The sequence below is a fragment of the Peromyscus eremicus genome, chromosome 10, assembly GCF_949786415.1.
Source record: "Peromyscus eremicus chromosome 10, PerEre_H2_v1, whole genome shotgun sequence".
Taxonomy (NCBI): Eukaryota; Metazoa; Chordata; class Mammalia; order Rodentia; family Cricetidae; genus Peromyscus; species Peromyscus eremicus.
This window is the reverse complement of record NC_081426.1, coordinates 75,683,379-75,702,338: the sequence shown is the minus strand read 5'-3', so window position 1 is coordinate 75,702,338 and position 18,960 is coordinate 75,683,379. Positions and strand designations below refer to the sequence as shown.

Genomic DNA, 18,960 nt, shown 5'->3' with positions numbered 1-18,960 from the left:
ATCTGACAGATTCTGAGATTGAGGATGACAGTAATGAAAACAATGTTTCCAAGTTTTATTTCTAAGAAACCATATACATTTTTCTATATACATTTTACCTGTGAAAGCTTCACCAATATCCTTTAGCTCCTAGTTAGTTATTCTTTTGTTAGTAGGGAAAACCTTTGCCAGAGAAAATAAATTTGAGTTTTAATGTTTTGAAATTATACAAGAATTGACATGTTTTCTTCACATATGACAATACTTTTGCTGATCACAACATTTTGAAGAACAACAGTATTTCTTATTAAATATCTATTGAGATTCCTTTGCTATCTATTTTCACTTACTAATGCTTATAGAAAACTTACAAACACCACATAATCATTGGAGAACATAAAGTACAGAAATTTAACAGGACAGAAAATTCACTGTGAAACTTCAAAAAATTTAGAAACATTTCAGACAACAAGTTAGCACCATACACTCAAAATTAAAATATCAGTGCTTATGTTCTTTTCATTTATAAGTGGACTAATGTAACAGCTTTCTCAAACATATTCAAGGGATTTCATGACATTATAATAGTAGAAAATGATTAACTTTCACTTTAATTTGTGTATTATAATGTTATAAAAACAATACAACTGAGAAATAAGAATAATGATTGGCATGAATAGAAATTATAAATATAATTCTTAAATTTTAAAAAAATGAAGTATGCTGTGTTTAGAATACCAGAGATAACAAAGATGGGGTTTGTTGTTGTTGTTGCTGTTCTTTTTTTAATTGTATTTTTTTCATGCACTATATTTCAGTCACAGTTTCTCCTCCCTTGTCCTCCCAGTTCCTCCCATCTCCCACCCATCCAACTCCATGCCTTCTTTCTCTCTATCTAGAAAACAAACAGGCCAATAAAATAAAACATACAAACAAGAATACAACAATCAGACAAAACTGGAAGGGGGGAAAGAAGGAAAAGTGTGAGAAATATACATTTAACAAGATATACACATACGCAAAGTCTATAAACCCCAAATTGCAAACCATGATGATAAGCAAATAACAAGTAAGGTAAACAGTACTCATACAAAACATTATGAGACAAACATCTCCAACAGTACTGTTGAGTTTATTTTGTGTTGACCATTTACTCCTGGACTTGAGGCCAGTCTTAAGTTTGGTTGGTATACCCAGTTAAACTCCAAAAAAGGAAACAATTTTTTTCATGTGTGAAGAGTTGTCAATTGGAGATAGTTTCTGGGTTAGGGACAGGTGCTCATGTGCACTTCCCTTGTCAATACCGGGACTCCATCAGACTTGGATCTGTGCAGATCCTGTATGTCATTGATATATTATTGTATACCCCAATAAAACCCCAATAAACTTATCTGGGGGTCAGAGAATGGAATAGTCACTAGATTAGACATAGAGGCCAGACAGTGGTGGCACACACGCCTTTAATCCTATCCAGATGGACCTCTGTGAGTTCAAGGCCACACTGGGAACAGAGCCAGGCAGTAGTGACACACACCTTTAATCCCAGCACTTGAGATTTCATGTCTTTGCTTGGGAAGGACACATGTCTTTAATCCAAGGAAGTGATGGCAGGAAGCAGAAAGGCATATAAGGCGTGAGGACCAGGAACTAGTGGCTTTTGAGCAGTTCAACTGAGACCCTCAGGGTTGAGAACTCATAGGCTTTCAGTCCCCCATTATTTTTTTTATTAAAAATTTGTGTTACACCTGTACATGTTTCCACACTCTCTGTTAGTTCATCTTTAAGTCAATCCTCTTGTGTTTGGAAGACACTGTTTCCTTGGTGCCTTCCATCCTCACTGGCTCTTTCAATCTTTCTGCCCCTCTTCTACAGAACTACCTGAGCCCTGAGAAGAGGGGTTTGGTGAAGACATCCCTTATAGAAATGATAGTTCCAAAAACTTGTCACTTTCTGTCCACTATCCACTATTGTGGTCTTTGTATTGGTTCTCATCCCTTGAAGGAGTTGAAGATTTTGGTGTTTTCTGAGCTAGACACTGATCTATGGGTATAGCACAGTGTTTGTAAAAGTCATTTGTTACCATGTTCCTGTAGTAGAACAATAGTACTTGTTTTCTCCTAGGTTCATGGCCTACTGAGTCTCAGGTTCCTGGCTGCCAGAGCCGTGTTGAGGATGAGTTCCATCATGGAGAGGGCCTTAAAGCCAATCGTATGTTGTAGTTTGTCAGACTCTCAACTTTTATGCCAGTATTGTATCAGTGTAGCATACAGACAGGTCAACAGTGGAGATCAAAGGGTTTGTGGATAGATTGATATTTACCTTTCTCCTTTGATAGTGCAGAGTACCTTCTAACACCACTAGTCAGTAGGAGTAGATGCACTAATTCGGCACCAGCTTATTTTCTGTCGATGTTCAATGATATGTAGGTGGTGTCATCATCAATAGAGCTTACCATCTGTTTGTGGAGAGTACTCAATAGTCTTGGCAATAGCATAAGTTGTTTGGAAAGTTCCATGGACTCCATTGGCCAACAATTCAATTAGATATAAGCCTTTCCTGGCACTAGAGATTTCTCTTGATTAAAAGAGATGTTTAGTTGGCACATTATATCCCTGTTATTTGGTGATTCTATTTAAATTTATTTCATACATGTATATATTTTAAGAAGTTTTAACTGTAGTAGGTTTCCATATAACCCCTCAAATGCTGTTTGCTGTCTCTCCATGTATTCCCTCCCTTACCTTTCTCATTCCTCCCCTTCTCCATTTAATCCACTCTTTATAGCCACCCTTCTCTCTCTGCATACTATATAGTCTATTTCTTCTACCTTAGGGTTTCTTTCCCTTGCCCCATGGTTCCTTACTGTTACCTAACCTCTGTGGTTATAAGGATAGTAAAATGCCTAATGAAGGCATAAAATTTAAGACCCAGGTATATGGAAATACATACCATATTTGTCCTTTCACATTTGGGTAATCTCACCCAGAATGATTTTTTTTTGTCTAGCTCCATCTATCCCCCTGAGAATTTTGTGATTTCATTTTTATATAATTTTTTATTAAGAGATTTTCTATTCATTTTATATACCAACCACAGATTCCCCTGACCTCCTTCCTCCTACCCCCCAGCCTTCTCCCCAACCCACCACCCATTCCCACCTCCTCTAAGGCAAGGTCTCTCATGGGGAGTCATCAGAGTCTGGTACATTCAGTTGGGCAGGTCCAAACCCCTCGTTCCTGCACCAAGGCTGCACAAAGTGTCCCACCATAGGTACTAGGTTCCAAAAAACCAGTTACTTTGAACCTGATAGAAGAGAAAGTAGGAAGTAGTCTTGAACACATTGGCACCAGAGATCAATTCCTAAATGTAACACCAGTAGCACATACACTGAAAGCAACAATTAATAAATGGGACCTATTGAAACTGAGAAGCTTTTGTAGGACAAAGGACATGGTCAATAAGATAAAATGACAGTCTACAGAATGGGAAAAGATCTTCACCAACCCCACATCTGACAGAAGGCTGATCTCCAGAATATATAAAGAACTCAAGAAACTAGACATCAAAATACCTAATAGTCCAATTAAAAAGTGGGCTAAAGAGCTAAACAGGGAATTCTCAACAGAAGAAGCTCAAATGGCTGAAAGACATTTAAGGAATTGTTCAACATCCTTAGTCATCAGGGAAATGCAAATCAAAATGACTCTGAGATACCATCTTACACCTGTCAGAATGGCTAAGATCAAAAACACTGAAGGAAGTTTATGTTGTAGAGGATGTGGAACAAGGGGAACACTCCTAAACTGTTGGTGGGAATGCAAACTTGTACAACCAGTATGGCAGTTTCTCAGAAAATTGGGAATCAATCTTCCTCAAGACCCAGCTATACCACTCTTGGGCATATAACCAAGGAATACTCAATCATACCACAAGGGCACATGCTCAACTATGTTCATAGCAGTATTATTTGTAATAGCTAGAACCTAGAAACAACCTAAATGTCCCTCAACTGAAGAATGGATAAAGAAAATGTGGTACACATACATAATGGAGTACTACTCAGCAGAGAAAAACAATGACATCATGAGGTTTGCAGGCAAATGGATGGAACTAGAAAATATGATCCTGAGTGAGGTAACCCAGACTCAGAAGGACAAACATAGTATGTACTCACTCATAAATGGATACTAGATATAAAGCAAAGGATAACCAGACTGTAACCCACAGCTCCAGGGAAGCTAGCTAGTAAGGAGTACCCTAGGAAGGAGGCATGGATTGCCCAGTGATGGAGAAATGGATGAGATCTATGTGATTTCATTTTTAACAGCTGAGTAATATTACATTGTATAAATATATCACAATTTCATTATCCATTCATCTGCTAATGTACAGCTAGGCTGTTTCCAATTTTTGGCTATCATGAGTAGTGCAGCAATGAACATGGATGAGCAAGTGTTCGTTTAGTAGGATGTACAGTACTTAGGCTCTATAGATATGCCTCTAGTCATACCACCCAGAAGAGGTATAGTTAGATCTTGAAGTAGATCTATTCCCAGCTTCCTGAGAAACTACCACACTGATTTCCATAGTGGACCCACTACTATGGAAAGGTTGCACCCCCACCAGAAATGAATGGATGTTACTGTAGTGGGTAGCCATTCCAGCTTTGTTCTGGAAGTTCCAACCCCCATTGAGACTTCGGCAACTGTCACGCCTACAAGGCGGGGCCAAGGGAGGCGCCTGGGGATCCGAGATCTGGATCGGCGGACACTCTCTCGGTTCCAGGACCCTGGATGGTAGAGGTGGATAAAGCAGAGCTCCAGAGAACACCGCTGGACTGTGATACACCTTCCCCAGACCCTGCAACCTACCTATCCCTTAATTTGTAAGTTACGCCATTAAATAAATCTCCTTTTAACTACGTGGAGTGGCCTTAATAATTTCACCAATATCTGGCGCCCAACGTGGGGCACGAACCCATGACCCTGAGATTAAGAGTCTCATGCTCTACCGACTGAGCTAGCCGGACTAGATATTGGTGAAATTATTAAGGCCACTCCATGTAGTTAAAAGGAGATTTATTTAATGGTGTAACTTACAAATTAAGGGATAGGTAGGTCGCGGGGTCTGGGGAAGGTGTATCACAGTCCAGCGGTGTTCTCTGGAGCTCTGCTTTATCCACCTCTACCATCCAGGGTCCTGGAACCGAGAGAGTGTCCGCCGATCCAGATCTCAGGTCCCCAGGTGCCTCCCTTGGCCCCGCCTTGTAGGCGTGACAGTTGCCGAAGTCTCAATGGGGGTTGGAACTTCCAGAACAAAGCTGGAATGGCTACCCACTACATGTTACCCTTACCCTACATCCTCATCAGCATGAGCTGACACTTGTTTTATTACCCTTGGCCATTCTCATGGGTATAAGATTAAATCTTAATGTTATTTTAATGATGACCAAGGATGTTGAACATTTCTTTATGTGTTCCTCAGCCATTTGGGTTTTAACTTTTGAGAACTCTGTATTTGGTTCCATATTCTATTTTTAATTGGGTTGTTTTCTTGATGTCTATTTTTTTGAGTTCTTTATATAGCTTAGATATTAGCCCTCTATTACATGTATAATTGGAGAAGATATTTTCCCATTTTGTAGCCTGCTGTTTTGTCCAAATGATGGAGTCCTTTGCCATATAGAAGCTTTTCAGTTGCATTAGGTCCCATTTATTAATTGTTATTCTTAGTGCCTGTGCTATCAGTGTTCTGTTCAAAAAGTCTTTTCTTGTGTCAATTAGTTCAAGACTATTCTTCCCCACTTTCTCTTCTATCAGAGTCTTGGTATCTGGCCTTATGTTAAAGGCCTTGATCCAAGTGAAGTGAATTTTGTGAAGGGTAGTAAGTATAGATCTATTTGCACTCCTCTGCGTGTAGCTATCTGGTTTGCCAGCACAATTTGTTGAAGATGCTGTCCTTTTTCTAGTTCTTTGATATATGTCATTCTTGCTGTTGTTGTTTTGTCTTTGTGGAATTATGTCTGGACCTCCAATTTGATTCTATTGATAAATGTCTCAGTTGTGTGTCAATGCCATTCTGCTTATATTACCTCTGTAGTACAATTTGAGGTCAGGGATGGAGATACCTCCAGCTGTCCTTTTATTATTAAAAATTGTTTTAGCTATCTTTGGTTTTTTTTTTTGTGTGTGTGTGTGTGTGTGTGTTTCTATATGTCACTGAAAATTCTTTCAATTTCAGTGAAAAATCCTGTTGAAATTTTTACAGGGATTTCATTGAATTTGTGAATTGTTCTGGGTAGGATGGCCATTTTCTCCATTTTAATGCCTTCAGATCCATGATAATTTTAATGCTACTGAAAAAGCAAGACTGTATATAGGTTAAATACTTTTGATACTTAATAAATGTGAATATTTTAAAACATGAGAAGTAGACTAGGAGGTTTAAATAGGGAAGACGGCTGGGAAAGGTAAAGGAGGGAATGTGTGTGGGGGGGTAAATAACACTATCGGATATTTGAAAAAAAAACCACATGGAAACCTATTACTGTAAAAGCTTCCCAAAATACAAATATATGGAAGTAATCCAAATGGAATCACTTAATAATATGTGAGACAGTTTTCTTAATCAACATGTTACATCATCAAGTAAAACCTCCAGTGCCAGGAATAAATTACATTTTGTTGAGTCCTTGGTCAGAGGGGCACTAGGGAAAGCCCAAACAACATAGGCTTCACCCCTAATGACTAGTGTTTCTAGTACTGGAAGGTACTCAGTATGCTACTGGAGGAGAATGGAGATAATCAACATCCCTCAGCTACAAACCCTGTGACCTACAACAGTGGCCTGCCTAAAAGATATGCTGATGCAGCAGGGGCATGACAGTTCCGGCAATAACCCAACGCTTTTTGATTTGCTTTAAGTCACACTTCATAAGATGGAATACATACTAGACACACTGATAAAAGAGTCAAGACCTGCGATTAGAAAGGTGGTGGGCCTAGAGAAAAACCTAATACTAATATTCTATCAAGGAATAAAATGAATCCTAATGACCTACTGCTATAACCGTAGATCAGTGCTTTGCTCAGCCCTCATGAAAGACACTTCTTTCTCTAGTAGAAGGTTACTAATACAAAGTCCCACAACTGAAGAATGTACAGAGAGTAAGAGACTCCGGAACATTCAGTTATAAAGGGGATGTCTTTATCAAACCCCCTGATCACACAAGGCTCAGGGATCTTTGCAGAAGAGCGGGCAGAAAGTTTCTAAGAACCAGACACGGTGGATGTCACCAAAAAAGCAGTGTCTTGTAGATACAACAGGGCTGATGAACATATAAACTCATGGAGACTGTGGCAGCACAGTCAGGACCTGCACATATTCAAGCCAGGTGAGGTCCCAGAACTGAGAGACGGAAGTGGGCTCCCAACCCTAACCAAGAAGTTTTCTTCAACTGATACCTGCTGGCAAGGGAAAGGCAGCTTTCTCCAATGGAGTGCCACTGGGGATATCAAGCACAGTTCTGGGTGTGCCCCATGCCTAGGAACTTTTGGTCAAAACACTGTACTCAATAGAATTTTTCTGGTCTTTTTGTTTTGTTTTTGTTCTTGTTTTTTCCTATTGCTTCTTTATTTTTTATTTTGTAGGTCTTTTTTTTTTCTTTATTGTTTTGTTTTTATTTTTATTTCTTAGTATGTTGTCTTCTTTTGAGAGAGAGAGAGAAAGACAGAGACAGAGTTAGAAAGAACATAAAGTTAGGGGAGTAAGAGGAGGGGAAACTGGGAGGACTTGGGGGAAAGAAACACCATAAGCAAAATATATTGTATCAAAAAAAGTTTAATTAAAAATTATTCCACCGGGCGGTGGTGACGCATGCCTTTAATCCCAGCACTCGGGAGGCAGAGCCAGGCGGATCTCTGTGAGTTCGAGGCTGGCCTGGGCTACCAAGTGAGTTCCAGGAAAGGTACAAAGCTACACAGAGAAACCCTGTCTCGAAAAACTAAAAAAAAAAAAAAAAATATTCCCTCCAAAACACAAGATATCTCTGATTATTTTATACTTCCATTAACATTGAACATGCATAGAACTCATGGAGTCATATACCTTACCTTAAGCATTGACTTATGGCCCTTACATCATAATTAACTATCTCACTAAAATAACCCACTCTATTATTTCTGATTAACTTTGTATGTTCATTTCATTATATATAATTATTTTGCATTGATAAAGACAATAATTTTATTTTTTCATTATTTATACATCTAATCATTAGAATCCTACCTTCTTATTATTCATACTTGATGGTTTTTAGTTGATCTTTACTAGAAAGATTTTTATTTTTCTGTTATTGTTATTGGCAAATGAGTTAAGACATATTTTATGATTATGTAAGTCTCCTTAATTTTTTTAATTTCAACAGTTTTATTCTTTTTATCTATCACTGAATTAACTGCATAATCATGACTTAAATTGTATTCCTTATTCTTCCAGATTATCTCTTTAAAAAAATCTTTTAGTCTCTGCTATCTCCAATCAGGATGGGTAGCTCATCCGTGCAAGAGTTAGAGTTCATCTAATGACTTTTTTTGATAATTTGAGACTTCAGCTATGTATTATGTGTATACAAATATATTTCTGAATCCATTGTGTAAATATTTTTATTCGTTTATATCCATATTTTGATAAAACAAGTTATCCAGTACCTTATTAATAGCATATGGGGTAAAGGCCATGTCTGTGTTTTATTTGACTCTTCATTATTAATATTTTAGTACTATACTTATTTTCCAGAAATCATACTAAAATGTTTTAGAATACTACTTTTTTATATGTACAAGAATGTTATTGGATAATCACGCATAATAATTTTAACTATCTTAAACCAAAATATAAAGATATAAAAATGAGACTTCACATATAACCAATGACACAAAATATTTAATATAACTGACTTTTGTTTAGTAAGTCTTTTCCCTTTTTAAGAAAAAAGAGAAATTTCTGCATACAAATATATACATTTTTACCTCACCGTGAGCTTTGAAGACTGAAGTCATAACCATATTCCCACAATAAGTAATCATGTGTAAAAAGAGATCTTTTTTCATTTTCCTCAGAGCAGGTACCTGACATTTCAAAAGATAAGAAGTACTGCTCAGCTTGAATGAACTCAAAAATATCTCCACAAATGTATTTGAACTCAGCCTTTGAAATGCCAATTCACTACCAAGTGATATAAGTTACCCATTCACATATGATAGTATATGTATTATGAGTCTGAATAAAATTATTTGAAAATATAAAATACCATTGAAGAACACATTTTGAGAAAAATTGGAGTAAATATTTGTATAGATATTAGTTTCTAAAAATAATTTATATTAGTGTACTTAAAGTCTACAATTAGAAATATGCCATTATGGAATTTTTCCATCAGTGTATTTATATAATTTCTAAATTTTGCTATTATTAATTTTATTAGCTAATTACTCAAGATTTGAAAAGTTACATCCATTTTCAATGTTTTCCCTGTATTCTAACATATACTCCTCCTAGTTTTTTTTTCTCTCATGCATGCTAGGTAAGCACCCCACACCATTGAGTAATACATTGATATTTCCCATATACTGTCACAATTATATCCAAGTAATTATGCTTTACTGGATTGAGTTAGCAAGGCATGTTTGTGGCTAAAGCCAGTGTCGTTTAAAAGTCATGATATGAACTAACCTTCACAACAAAACAGTTGAACTCTTTAGTATTTACTCCAGAGATATGAATATTTTCACATATGAACTTGTACTTGGAAATTCATAGCAAATTTATTTGTATTATCCCAAAGCTGAAACCACTCAAATATCCTTCAGTGAGTTAATGGTTAGACAATTAGTGGTGTGCCTTGACTCTGGGACACTGCTCAGCAATGAAAGAGCCTGAAAAATTAATAAGCAAACAGCTTGTATGAACTTCAAGGAAATCATGATGACTGCAAAAAGTTAATCTCAAAAGGAGACACAGCATCATTTCATTTATGTAGCAGTTATGAAATAGCAAAACAGTGCTCTTAGAAATTGATAGGTGATTTCCAGTGACTAGTTGTCAAAGATACTCCTAAGATTTGCAAACCAGTGCTTAGAAGAATTACTGTAGTGATGGACAGGTGGGTGATGTGATCTACTTGTCGATTGTCCAGTCTACAAATACAGTAAAATTTATGAATGTTTGCACATGCTTACAAATAGCTGCATGTATTACTGGTGGAATCAGAGTGGCCTTATCAATTGTGTCAGCGTCAATTTCTTAGTTTGCTCTGCATTACAAATATGTATTATATTCAGTGTGGAGAGATTTGAGGAATGATACAGGGAATTTCCTTTTCATGGTTCTTAGCAATGTTCTTTGACTCTATAATTAACTCAAAACAAAGTGTTTACCAAAAAAAAATCATTTGAAGTAAAATTATTTTTAACAAGCAAAATCTTTAGAGAAAATTCAATGTTGCAAATATTTACATTGTGGAATCCCATCTCATTTTGAGGATACTTATGTTCATTTTGCTTGTCCTCATGGGAACCCTCACAAGCTGCTCGGTAAGAGTCAAGGCCTGCTTCCTACAGAAGACATGAGATCACCTGGGAAAATGTTTTTATTTCTTCAAAGATGTGGGAACTATTTACGTAAGCCTTTAAAAAAAAACATTTTTAATTGTTCTTTGTTAACCTGGAATTATTTTTTGGTATAAAAATTGGTTTGATTATGTGTTATAAAGTTTAGGAAAAGAAAGACAGTTTTTCCTGAGTTTCCTTTTTCCAAGGAGAATGACGTGTTATTTAAAATGTACACCTGCAGTAAAATAGTATAAATGTAGTTTTATATTTTACAAATTTTCATTAGATCATCACATTAAGATCTAAGAGGAAGCTTTAATGGTAAATTACAAACCATGAATTCAGTTTTTAATTATGCTTTTTTTTATAGTGATGTTTTTCTTCAGGGTGTTAGTATCGATGCTTCCTCAATTTAACTCAACAGAAGTGTCTTATAGACTTTTTAATGGAATCAGCCAGCTTTATAAACCATCAACACCAAACCATGGCAAACATTCATGGTAATCAAAGGGTTTTTTTTTTTTTGTTGTTGTTGTTGTTTTTAGTATCTGTCTTTTCCAACTAGTCCTTCTCTGGAGTGCTAAACTTTTACAAATCGCACTAGGAATTAAACATGGTGTGCTTTAAGAAACTGAGGCCGTGCTGAGGCAGTAGGGAAGGGAGTGGTTGTGACAGCTGCTGTGGAGTTTTCTGAGTTGTGGTTATTGAATTCTGTGGGTGGAGCCTCTACAAGTGATTTTGTCCAAAGACTGTTGATGAAGAGGCTGATTTTGGAAATAATTTGTTCAGTGGAAAAGGTAAGAATTTTAAGTGCCTGAAAAAGGGAAGTAATAAGTGGTCTTCAAAGAGGGACAGATACAGGACAATGCATATCAGGAAAATATTTAATGAAAAAAATGCAATTCTCTGTTATATTGCAGGACATAGCACTTAAAAACAACACAAACTTAGATGAGAAATACACTCAGTGATTGAGGCAGCTGGAGGGTTTTTCAGAGACTTCACTGAGACATGAAGTACATGACAGAGCCTATCTATTCCCTCTAAAGAATTTTGGAATACTTAGAAATGTTGTGGAGATCATAAAAATCTTTACATCAAACAAATGATGGTCCGATGTACATAGAATGGGTGAGAAATGATTGTAGATAAGAATGCTCGCTGGCACCATCTTTCTGCTCTTCTCTGTCGCTCTCCTCCCTCGTTGTCTTTGCCTGCTCAGTGTGGAAATGCACACTGCTTTGCAGGACTTTTCATTTTTTTACTGTTAGTCTATCACTGCACATGTGATAAACGTAAATTGTAAAAAATACGTAACATAAAAATATCAAATGAAGAAATTTAAATTACCTCACTGTTCACATATAGAATTGAGCACAAGCATAGGTTTATTTTATTTATTTATAGCATAGATTACCTTTTATTATACCTTGGTAATTTGACATTTTGTAGCTATCTTCTTATATAGATAAATATATTTCAGAGCACTTAAATAGCTCTGTGATAATTGCCTTGTATTCCTTTACATTCACTAGTGCTCATTGTACATCAGAGTATTACTTATTTATATTCACCAATATGACCCAGCTTTAATATTTAGTCCAGTTTAACTAATTTGCTGAAAAATTTAGAAGTTCCTGGGCTTAATTAATTAACCACATTAGAAAGGCATGATAAAATTATTAAAACATGTTACCGAAGAGGCTCCTAATTAGCATGCCACCAGCAAGTACATGAGACTGTTATCATTGAATTTTACCAAGAATCTCGTTTCACAGGCTATCTACAATGGCTGTAAAACCTAGTCACATAGATCTCTATTTTTCCCTATGCCATTGAGAAAACCTAGTAGTTTTTGCTCCTAGCAAACTACTACATATGTTATAAAATATGATATTGTGTGTATCAATTAGTTATATTTTTAATTCAGCATAGTACTGAACTTAACACTCTGTACTGAGATTATGGAGCTTATTACAGTTTATTTTTCACATGATATTAAATACATCTATAGTCCAGAATATTGCTCAGAATTTAATGGAATTTTACCTCCCATAATAGCATCATTTGAAGATGCTTTCCTACCTCTTCAGCCTCAAGAGTCCTTATTATTTTCACTGTCCACTTCTTTACATGACACCAGCTGTCCAAGATGCTGGAGGCAAACACAGCCACCAAAGAACATCCTAGTAAGTCAGTTTGGTTCCTCATAAACTGTAGTGGCCTTCTCCATGTAATTTCCTCCAACTTTGAACATTGGTGTGAGGATGATTAAAGAATAAACCAGCATGAGCCACTGTGCTCTTGGGCTTTCTGTGATATTTGTACATGGTTTCCTTCTTTACTACAGAGTTCCTTTAGCAACCGTGTAGACTCTACTCTGTTCTTAAAAGTCAAAGAAAAGGGAAAGTTTTTCCAGTGTTTAGGATATTTATGCTTAGCAACTTAAGTTTCTAATGGAATGTTTTAATTTTTGTTAAGAAAGAAATTATATTTCATTTCTTTTTTACCTATTTCCTTTTAATTATACAGATGTATGTATGATGTATGTATGAATGCATGATGTGTGTGTGTGTGTGTGTGTGTGTGTGTGTGTGTGTGTGTGTGTGACTATTTGTACATGTGTCATATGGGTGCCCATAGAACCAGAAGTGGGCATCACCTGCCCACTATGGGTTCTCGGAACCAAACTCATGTCCTATGGAAGAATAGAAGTTGCTTTTTTAACAACTAAGCCCATCTTGTGTGCCCTGTTTACTAATTTCTTAAAATGCAATTATTCACTGGCTTTTAACTTAAACCCCCAACTGATAACTAACAACCTTTAAATTAAATATAGTCTCCCATTAAATCTTAGAAATGTGACTCATTAGTAGAGAGAATGGAATCTAGATGTTCAGGAAAAAATGTTTTAATGATAAACTAATATTGAATAAACCATTTTACATTCATTAAATAAAAATTCAGGATATAAAAAGTATATTATTATTGTGTCTCTGAACTTTGAAGACTTGATTATTTAAATTATATTGTCAATACTTATCTTTCAGATCAAAATAACTAATATCACCATTCAACAAATCAAGAATCTTAGAAAATAACTTCACTGTGACAATTTGTGGTTTCTTTAGGCAATATTATGATTATTTGCTACACTCTCACTTTAACTAAATTCTCCCTGAAAAGAATGATGCAAAAATGATAAAAGTCATTTAAGTCAAAAGATTGTAGAGAATGTTATTTTCTACAATGATTTATAAATGAGTTTTTTTTGTCATTTATCTGTGCTAATGTTAGTTGTTCACAATCCTTAATCCTGATGGTCCAATATCTCTACAGTATTCTCTCTCTCTCTCTCTCTCTCTCTCTCTCTCTCTCTCTCTCTCTCTGTCTTTCTCTCTGTGTCTCTCTGTGTCTCTCTGTCTCTCTCTCTGTCTCTCTCTCTCTCACACGCACACACACACAGAGTGCTGTACTATACATTTTGTGATTGTTGATCTTTGTCTTCAAGTAGCATTTACTGATATCTCTAGCTTCTTTATTTCCCTGTTTATCATCCTCTGTTTACTATGCTGTTTGTTTTTGTTTTAAATCAATCTTAAAAGTATAATATTTTATCAAATTGTTTTAATCACTATGTTTAAACAAATGTATTCTTTACTTCTGTTACATCAACATCTGTTTGAATAAAGCCAATATTTGTGTTCAAATTTGAACCTTCTACCAGCTGTGTGAGGACTTAGGTCACCTAACCTGGTTCCCTCATTTTCTCATTAACATAGGACTAATAATTACACCCACCTATATGATGGGTGAAGTGATTTATGTAAAATCATCAAATAGTACTTTATGGAAAGTAAATTTTCAGTAAATAATACCATGTTTTTGTCAAGACTGCTTTTCTTTTGCTTTGAATGTAGAAAAGATAAATGCAGGCTTATAAACTCATTTAACATATCTACAACATTGTAAATACAAGGACACTCAACTCTCAAGGTGCACGGTCAATGTTACTCTACATAATTTTCTAAGAGCAAACAAAAAATAGTAAATAAAAGAAACAATAATCCAACTTAGTAGTAAAGCCATATAAGCAAAGATCTAAGAAGTCAGAAAATTTCTCATTTTGAAACATAATTTTTATGACAAATACAGATGATAGATCATCCAAACTAATAAATGTCCTAACATTGATTGTGCAAGGTTGTAGCACAAGTGAAAAAAAAAAAAAAGACTAGTTTGTATTCAATGCCTTGGTTTTGTGTAAGTGTGCTAAGATTGATTATATTACAAGAAAATATCATATGGCCAAGTACAAAGTCTTTGAAATTGAGGTCAAAGCTGAGCCACCAATACAACATTTCTGATTAACAATCTTTTGGTAAAAATAAAATTTTATCATTGTTTTTGGTACTTCCTTTTACAGCTGTTATTTCTTTCAAATGAGTGTGATAAATAAATAAACAAACACTGGGACAATAGAAGGTATTGTACATTATGCATTCGGAATATCTTAAATCATTCACCTCAAGTAGAAGACCATGCTTTTATGGTCATATGACCAATGCCCAAGAAAATCTTTGTGATATATATATATGAGAGGTCAGGCAATTTTCTTTAGCTTTACATTCAGAAAATACTGCTATTGTGTTGACTGATAGAAATTACAAGCTGTGGCTCATTCCAAGAAATAAACCAACTCAATATTTTGTCAGGAAAACTTCAGGCCTGAATATCTGGCTTTCCTTCAGTCCTAAGAAGCAGTGCAGTGTATAGTGAGGCCATTTCATGTCTGAGTAGAGGAGACTTCTGTAGAAAGGAGTAACAGGCACCAAAGTAAGAGAAGCATAAGAAAGACATTTCAGAAAAAGGGAATACTGAATTTAAAACTTCATCAAACCAGACACACACTAAGCCTTTGGTAATACAAGAATATAAATTTTAGGCTAAATAAACTTGATTTCTATATAGTCGATATTCAATAATTATACATTATTAACTCTTCTAGGCTGATAGCACACACACACACACACACACACACACACACACACACACACACACACGGAAAAAGAAGGAGGTGGGAGCTTGGAGACCCTCTAAGTAAATCCCTGATCTCATTAATGAGATCACTGAGGCCTAAAGAAGTAAGGCAGAGGCTCAGTGGCCACTGAACTGCCAGTGTCTTATATTAGCTTTAGTGTAGACTGAAAGCTCTCTGTTTCTTGCTGCTATTCCTTATAGAAAATCTAATGTAGCTTAGCTATGGACAGAGGTGGGGGAAAGACTCCCATTTTGAACCATCTTCAAAAAGACATAAATTTTAACTTTCCTCCTCACAGTGAGGATTTTTGCCAAACTGGAAGACGGATTCACTGCCTTACCTCTCTATTTGCTTCATGCATTTGGAGCACATTACAATAGCATGAATCTGTTTTCAGCTTCCTAGTGCCAAAACATCTTGGGGGGGGGGGGGATCAAAGATGAACTTCCACCTCTTCAAAATAGTGTGTCACCGCTGCTCTGTTCTTTCACCTTTATCGCAAGCATCTAAACAAAACCCAAAGGTCATCAGCCAACAATGGTGACAAATTTATTGTGAAGACATCAAGAGTCGAGGTGTGTCAGACTGGTGTTCAGTTAGCTTGAGTAGGTGTGAACACGAACCCGATCTTGGAATTGAATGAGATGCCTTCCTTTTAAAATCACACGTTTTGGGGAGACACTTTGCATTCTGATATGAAATGCTAGCGTGGTGAAATTGCCATTCTGGTGTATCTCTTTGAAACAATGAATGAGTAAATTGAAGGAGGATATTAAAGCAGGAAGACACAACAGAGGGGAAGCAGAAGGAAAAAAAAAGGATGCTTTTAAGCTGCCCTTTTCCCTAGTTATTTGCTAGTCTTTCAGTGTAATGGACCACGTGCAATTAAAGTAATTTAAAAAATTAAAACTCTGACGTTATTACACCCGTGTTAATTTCACTGGAATTAACTGCATGTTTTCCCATTATGTAATTTCACTACTAAAGTATTCTATCACGAAAGCGTCCTGTCATTGAAATAAACGCATTAGATCCTCATGTATTACCCAGCATAGTACAAATGCCAACAGTCAAGTTCTTTGATTCCGTGAGATCGCAAACCGACCCACTGTCGCTGAGTTTAGATAGTGTACCGTTCTCTTCTCAAGAACACGTTTGAGTAATTATCTCATTCCAGAAGAACAGGAAGGGTCAAAGGCAGTGAGGGGATACGGGTGTTTAAGAAACTAGCCACGGACCAGCGGAGCCTGCGAATGCGCTGTTACGTGACGACAAGGTTGTTGGTGCCACAGCCTGCAAAGGGCAGCAGGCGCAATGCCAGACCCAGGGACCCGCGGCTTCTCCTGCGGAGGGATGAGATAGGGCTGGCTTCCCGTCCTTCTTCGGGGGACCTCTGGTCCTCAGCAGGCACCGTCGGGAGGATTCTTCGCCCTAATTATCCCAGGAGGCGGACGCGCCTTTCTCGCAGACCGCTAGGCAACACTCACCACCGCAGCCCTGCAGATGACTACTTCCCTCTGTGGGTGTGCGACTTCGTGGAAGCGAGTCACACTTACAGTAGCTTGTCACTGGCGAGGCCTCGAGCAGCAGAGGGCGGGGGAGCGCAGGGCGGGCGCGCGGGGAGGGGGGGGGTGTGGAGAGGGGGGAAGGAGGAGGAGGAGGAGGAGGAGAGGGAGGAGGAGGAGGAGGAGGTGGGAGGCGCAGAGTCGGGCGGCTCGGGGAGACGCCGGAGCTCCAGACACAGCAGGAGCGCGCCGCGCGGGTGCAGTCGCCAGCCAGCTCGCCCCGGCTGCCGCCGCCGCCGCCGCCGCCGCCGCGCACACTCCGCCTCCGCGCCGAGCCGCGGGAACTGCAGCGGCTCGAGCCGCCCGCCGGGCTCGGCTCGGCTCCCGGGCCCGCGCTCCAGCCCGCTCCGCCCGCCGCACCGCCCCCGGCCGCGCTCAGCCCGCAATCGTTGGACTTCCCTCCGCCGGCCTCTCCAGTTCTCTAAGACCGCTGCCGGGGCTCCGCTCTCCTCCTCGCTGTTGGCCACAGCACGGTGGTGGCTCTACTCTTCTCCCGTGTAGCCATAGTCACCCCGGCTTTGCAGTTTTTCTTTTTTTTTTTCCCTCCTTTTTTTTTTTTTCTTTTCTTTTTTAAATGGAAAACATCCTCTTGATTTAAGATGACTCGTCTTCTTGACTCTCGCCCGTTTCAGCACTGAAGACTGAAAGGGAACCTTCACCACCACTCCAACCCTGGTGGTACTTAAAATAAAAAAAATAAAATAACTAAAAATCACAATTCTAAAAGAAAGAACAAGCAAAAAAAGAAAAAAAGTCTTAAGAGGCAAAGGAGCGGGACTCGGGACCCTCTGCAGACCCTTGACTGAGACCACCCAGGACTGCACTAGTCATCAAGAACTCCTAATTCCTCTCATCCAACTGAAACGGAGGGCGACTCCGAGCTAGAAGCAAACTTCAGGGCTCTCCGCGGATCCCCGATTCCCGCATTTGGAGGGGTCGAGGGCCAGAAGGCACAGGACCCCCCACGAGGAGGACGAGTCCCGCGTCTCTCTCGCTTCTCCCACCGAGCCTGAACCTTAGACTGAGCTACGCGGGACATCGAGGAGGAAAGAGGGTAGCAGAAAATGCGGGGCTCCGGGCCCCGCGGTGCGGGACGCCGACGGACCCAGGGCAGAGGTGGCGGCGACGACACCCGCCGTGTCCCTGCCTCTCTGGCAGGCTGCTATTCTGCACCTCTTAAGGGCCCCCTCTGGACGTGTCTTCTCTTGTGTGCGGCGCTCCGGACCCTTCTGGCCAGCCCCAGCAACGAAGGTAAGGTGATGGAGGTGGGGAGCGCGGCGCCCTGGGGTGGATGGGTGAGGTGGAGCTTGTGTCTGCGGGTCGCAGCGCTCCAGGCGCCGCTACCTAGACCAAACCTCGCTCTGGGCTTCCAATTAATGTTTGTCCGCTTTTGCTGGCGTTTCCGGATCTCTCTCTCTCTCTCTCTCCTCTGGTATCTTTGGTTGCATTGTTTGACATCTCCGCCGAGTGCTTACCAGGCGAGGGACCTGCCTGTGAACCGAGGCTGGTTGGGGGCTGGGAAGAGTTGGAAGCTCGCTGGAAAGAGAGGTCTGAGACCTGAGCTGCGAGGTTGGGTGCGGTTGGGTCCTGGGAACCTGGAGAAGTGACACAGCCGGCTAGTTGAGAAGGGCAAAGACAAGGCTCTTCGGATCCGTGGGGCTTTTAGAAACCCCTAATTTAATACTGGTATTTGAAGACGATGTCAGGGTGCCTGGTGCTTTTATTTTGGGGAAAGTGTCTGCCCGGGGAAACTGTTATTTAGGGC

At 38.8% G+C, this 18,960-nt stretch overlaps 1 protein-coding gene across 9 annotated transcripts in view; it reads left to right on the top strand.

Annotated features, from left to right (window-relative positions):
* Positions 1 to 18,259: 18,259 nt before the first annotated feature.
* Epha5 (EPH receptor A5) overlaps positions 18,260 to 18,960 on the top strand; it is a 331,554-nt gene continuing 330,853 nt past the window's right edge. For all 9 annotated transcript variants that reach the window (XM_059275137.1, XM_059275136.1, XM_059275135.1 and 6 more), the window contains exon 1: positions 18,260 to 18,446. In XM_059275137.1, coding sequence (XP_059131120.1) covers positions 18,260 to 18,446 — 187 coding nt within the window. The remainder of the gene's footprint in view (positions 18,447 to 18,960) is intronic.